General features: G+C 44.5%; 1 protein-coding gene across 1 annotated transcript; it reads right to left on the bottom strand.

Moving 5' to 3' along the window:
• Positions 1-245: 245 nt before the first annotated feature.
• On the bottom strand, positions 246-5,238 carry MZT1 (mitotic spindle organizing protein 1). Its single transcript, XM_070751874.1, has 4 exons — positions 5,102-5,238; positions 3,961-4,106; positions 1,117-2,026; positions 246-983 (listed from the first exon to the last, which is right to left on the bottom strand). Exons 1-3 carry the CDS (start codon positions 5,148-5,150, stop codon positions 2,003-2,005), a joined length of 219 nt encoding a protein of 72 aa, XP_070607975.1. The 5' UTR covers positions 5,151-5,238; the 3' UTR covers positions 246-983; positions 1,117-2,002.
• Between the last annotated feature and the right edge of the window lie 99 nt (positions 5,239-5,337).

Here is a 5,337-nt window from a genome sequence, read left to right as displayed (position 1 = left end):
TTTTTAATGTTGCACACATGTGCCAGCCATTAATGATGTAGACAAAAGAGTTATCTGTACAATGACTGGTTTTATTTACCATAAAGCAAACCCCAGTTCTTGAAATGTTTAACACTTAAAGGTTCAAAAAACTCTGTCAGGAAACTCCTACTGGATAAAAAAAAGTTTGTTTTCATTCAGGCAATATTTAACAAAAAGACAAAAAACACAGAGGTTTTGCTCGAGTTAGTAGCACACAGTCCAATGAATTTAATCGAATGCCAATTTTTATTTAGCTTTTTAAAAATAGAATATTTTTTTTTAAAAAAGGAATCAAAAAGGAAAAAAAGCCAAAACAAATATAATGCTGTTTTTAAAGGAAACATTGTTTTTCATAAACACATTAAAAAGTTTACTTCATTTTATTTATTTATCCTCCCTTTATTATTTTACAAATAAGTCAAGGCGGTGAAAGAATCCTCCACCTATTTTCTCCACAATAACCACGCTATGAGCTGGGTTGAACCTAAGAGAATGATTGGCCTGAAATCAACCAGCTGGCATTCGTGGCTACGGTAGCACTTGAACTCATGGCCTCCCACTTTCTAGCCTGATGCCTTCAACTACCAGACCAAACTAGCTCCGATTTGATATTTAATAGCATATTTTTTTTCCTACCGGTGATTTATCTGCAATTTTCCATTTTCTTTAGATGTACATTTCTCTGTGAAACTGCAGCATTTTGATAAGCTGACATTGTTTTCATAGAGATAAAACAGCCATTCGGACGGCTCACGTAAGGATCAGCATTACAAAACCTGACCAACAAGAACGTTGGTCATAAAAGTTTGTAAAATTGTATAGTTCAGAGGACTGTTTCGTTCAAACAGGATTGTTCAGCTCAAAATATATATTGTTTGGAATAGCAGTGTTGCAGTATTTGAGGGGCTACCACGAAGAAGAGGGCAGGGGTCAACCTATTTTCTAAACCAGTGTTTCCCAACCTTGGCAACTTGAAGATATCTGGACTTCAACTCCCAGAATTCCCCAGCCAGCATTTGCTGGCTGGGGAATTCTGGGAGTTGAAGTCCAAATATCTTCAAGTTGCCAAGGTTGGGAAACACTGTTCTAAACAACCAGAGGGCAGGACAAAAAACGATGGACACTAATCTAAAGGAGAGAAGCAACCTGGAATTAAGGAGAAACTTCCTAACAGTGAGGACAATTAACCAGTAGAAAAGCTTGCCTTCAGAAGTTGTGGGTACTTCATCACTGGAGGTTTTTAAGAAGCGACTTGGCAGCCATTTGCATGAAATGGTATAGGGAAGGAGTGTCAAACTCAACTCTGATGCGGTCCTCAATGAAATCGAATTTGACACCCCTGTTTCAGCAGGGGTTTGGGCTAGAAGATCTCTAAGGTCCCTTCCAGCTCTATTCGGATTGATTGAAAAGATGCTGCTTCGCTCTAGTTCAATTCTTGGAACTTCAACATGTAAACTCCCTTCTTAACCCAAAGGCTAAATATGTTGATAGTGCAACTGGATAAATTTGAAACTGAAACTTATTTTTTGACCTTTTTTCTTCTTCTTCACAGTATAGCAATTGTTTTGACTTCAGTGAAACAGCCAGCAAATCGGAAATATACAGGAAAGTAAATCTTTGAAAATTAATCCACCACAGTGAACTCCTTCCTGCAGATGTTTGTCTTCTAATGTTAAGTCCATTGGCTACACCTGGATGATACAGTAAACATTTTAATAAATATGAGGCACATGTTTCAACTAGGACAACAAAAGAAATTTCTGAGTTGATACATAATTTCAAGATTTTTAAATCATGTACAACAAAGATATAAAATGCATTTCGAAAGATTATTGGTAAATACTGTATTTTCTACAGCCATGAGAAACTTACGCAACCAATAACCAACATCTTCAACAAAAATCTTCTATGAATGAAGGAGAAACCTTCCATTTCTCAGAAGCTTCATCGGGGTGGAGGGGGGTGGGGGGTCCTCCTAGATTTAATTTGTCATATTGTCAGTAACCTAGGGGGGGGAAAGGATTTTGATTATATCAGTGTAGGTTCATAAGCTACTGCAAATTAAAAACAACATGCCAAACATTTATTGGAACCATTCTGGCTATCTAAAATGCCTGTAGAAATCAATGATTTACAAATTGTCTTGCAATCACTAACATTACGCTGCCCAAGAATCTTCATAAGTTACTAACAACAACTGCTATGATTCACGTAATAACTATGGCAAGCAAGATCATAAAATGGAGCAACAATCATTTAAGAACTGTCTCACTTAGCAATAGGAATTTTGGGCTCAGTTGTGATGGGTGTAAGTCGAGGTCTATATGTAATTAGTTGTGCACTTGGAAATTAAGAAGGGAAAATAAGAATGAGGGAAGGACTACAGATTCAAGGTTCATGCATAAGGACCTCCTGCTACTTAAGGGGTCTCAGCTCAGCTCTAAGGACTGCCAATACTGTCCAAGCACCCAAACATATTCCCAATTAATTATAAAAGGTAAAGCAGATCTCTTTCTCTCTCTTTTTGTCATTTTTTTAACATTACGTATACATCATACATCTTAGAACACATATATTACATAATTATAATTCATTTCATTTCATATTGTTTAAACATATCTAATACTACCACCAATCAATTTCTAAACCTCCTTATTATTACACATATCTTGTTATGTTAAAATATGTATATTGTTGTTCCCCTCTTATTTCTATTCTAACCTATTCATGTCACCATAGTATTCAAAGACATTTCTTTTTTGTCTTCCACCTGCTTTTATTATACATATTTCCCTTACTTAGCTCTTCACATCTGTATGAAGAGTTAAGTAAGGGAAATATGGAGGGGTTTGGGGAGGGGCTGACTGAGTTGATTCCCAGTAAAGGAATCAGGGTTAATTAATTCCCAGTCCAGCCGGGGATCTCTTAGCATTCTGCTGCCACAATGCTGGAGACTTGGGGAGTAAAGAGGGTCTAGCAACAGAGGAGCTCTAAGGGAAGATTAGGGGTGCTGGCCCGGGTTAAAAAGTCTGGGGCAGAAGGGATCTAGAAGAAGTAGGAGGGGTGCTGGAGGCTTGGGGTACAAGAAGGTTTGGAGAAAAGAGGGGCTCTAAGAGAAGGTGGAGGAGTAGTTGAGGGTTGAGGGAGAAAGAGTCTAGCGCAGAGAGACAGTGGTTCTCAACCTTGGGGTCAGGACCCCTTTGGGGGTTTTACAACCATTTCACAGGGGTCACCTAAGACTATGAGAAAAGACAAATTTCCCATACTGTTAGGAACTAAAGCTTCTATTCTGGTGCCTTGGAACATATTTTTACAATCCGACCAATCAGGCGTTTACAATGGGGGTGTCCCTCTGACCTTCCTACCAATCAGCTTAAAGCTCTGTTGGAAGAATTGGCACTAGACTTATGGTTGGGGGTCACCACATGAGAAACTGTATTAAGGAGTTGCGGTAATAGAAAAGGTAAGAATCACGCTACTATTAGAACTGAATAAGAATGACATTAATGTAAATAATAATGACATAGGAAAATACAAAGATATAGTACTAATGAGCTGTAAAACAAAAATGTCAAAGAGATAGTTTGCGTCCATGTTTAATGCTACATACCAAATGTATCCTACATGCTATATGTCATATGTAAATATGTATGTTTGCATGTATTGGCGCTAGACTTATGGTTGGGGGTCACCACAACATGAGGAACTGTATTAAGGGGTCGCAGCATTAGAAAGGTTGAAAACCACTGATACTAGAAGAAAGGGGAGGGATGCTGGAGACTTGGGGGGCAAAGCAGATCTAGGAAAAGGGGAAGGATTGGGGAAAGGGGTGACAAGGCTCACTCCCCAGTAAAGGAGGCCTCAGAGTTCATGAATTCCCAGTCCGGCATGGAAGTGGCTTAGGCCACAGCCGGTCAATGCCGCTTCCCCTCCCCGCACCTTCAGAGCCTCGGAGGCCTTGCGCAGCTCCCGGATGACGGCAGACAAGGCCTCAGGGTTGATACCCTGCTCGCACAGCCGCACGCAGATGGAGAGCGTCTCGGCATCCAGGCCGGTGTTGAGCAGGCGAGAGATTTCCATCAGCACTGCGAAGAAAAAGCGGGGGTAGGAAGTTTGGGGTGGGTCGATTAGCTTGGGGGCTCGTTTGTATGGCCTCGAGAGGACCCCAGAGGAAGAAGGAGGGGGAAGAGGGAAGCCCCTCCTGAGCCCGTCAGGCTCATCTGCATGGACTCGAAGCCCCCCCCCCCCCCCCCCGGAAAAAGAGGGAGCAGCCGGGTGGAACATTGGATAGAGTGCAGGTCACTAAAGCTGACTGTAGATCAGCAGTTCAAATCTAATCACTGACTCAAGGTTGACTCTGCCTTCCATCCTTCCAAGGTGGGTAAAAAGAGGACAAGATTGTGGGGGCAATAGGCTGGCTCTGTTAAAAAGTGCTATTGCTAACATGCTGTTATGCCCTTTGTTAAAAGGGCACTATAAATAAACGATGATGATCATGGAAGAAGAAAGCCCCTCCTGAGCCTCTCAGGCTCGACTGCATAGCCTCTAGGGGGCCCCCGGAGAAAGAGGGAGGGGAGAGAGAGGAGCCCCCTCTGAGGCCTTGTCAGGCCCGTCTACATGGCGTCGAGGGGCCCCCAGAGGAAGAGGGGGGGGAGAGAGAAGCCCCTCACCGAGCCGCAGTCAAGTTCATCTGCATGGCCTCGAGGGGGCCCCTTGCCGAGGAGGAAGGGGGAGAGAAGGAAGCCCCCCCCCGACCCGCAGTCAGGCTCGTCTGCATGACCTTGAGGACCCCTGGAGGAAGAGGGGGGAGAGTGAAGCCCCTCCCAAGCCCGTCAGGCTCGTCTGCAGGGTCTCGAGCCCCCCCCCCCCCCCCGCAAGGAAGAGGGAGGCGGGAAGAGGGGAGCCCCTACTGAGCTTGTCAGGCTCATTTGCATAGCCTCGAGGGGCCCTGGAGGAAGAGGGGAAGAGAGAAGTCTCCCCTGAGCCCCTTTCAGGCTCGTCTGCCATGGCCTCCAGGGGGACCCCGGAGGAAGAGAGAGGCGGGAGTTGGTCCCCGTCCCCCCCAGCAGAAGGGACTCACCGTCCATCGTTTCCCTCACGGCGTTCAAGTTGCCGGAGGCGGTCGCCATAACGGCAGCGCCCGCGATCTTTCGCCCGGAAGCCCAACTAGAAAGAGGACTCCTTAGACCCCCACCGATGAGGAGGGCACTACCATAGAGCAGAAAAGAGAGAGAAGGGCGGAGGAAGCGCCGTTTTTTCCAGCCAATGATACCGCGCTCCCTTTTGAATGCGGCGGCGCCTCTTCCCGGAGAGGCT

The sequence above is a fragment of the Erythrolamprus reginae genome, chromosome 4 (assembly GCF_031021105.1).
Source record: "Erythrolamprus reginae isolate rEryReg1 chromosome 4, rEryReg1.hap1, whole genome shotgun sequence".
In the NCBI taxonomy this organism is placed as follows: domain Eukaryota; kingdom Metazoa; phylum Chordata; class Lepidosauria; order Squamata; family Dipsadidae; genus Erythrolamprus; species Erythrolamprus reginae.
The sequence above is the reverse complement of the archived record's forward strand: the minus strand, read 5'-3'. Positions and strand labels throughout refer to the sequence as shown.

Bases quoted from the DNA above. Each gene is read 5' to 3' on its own strand.
- MZT1 (XM_070751874.1), bottom strand. From the start codon at position 5,150: ATGGCGACCGCCTCCGGCAACTTGAACGCCGTGAGGGAAACGATGGAC. The intron at 4,107-5,101 runs GTGAGTCCCTTC...TTTTCTTCGCAG, and splicing joins CGTGAGGGAAACGATGGACG to TGCTGATGGAAATCTCTCGC. The intron at 2,027-3,960 runs GTGCGGGGAGGG...TCCCCCCCCTAG, and splicing joins AGGCCTCCGAGGCTCTGAAG to GTTACTGACAATATGACAAA.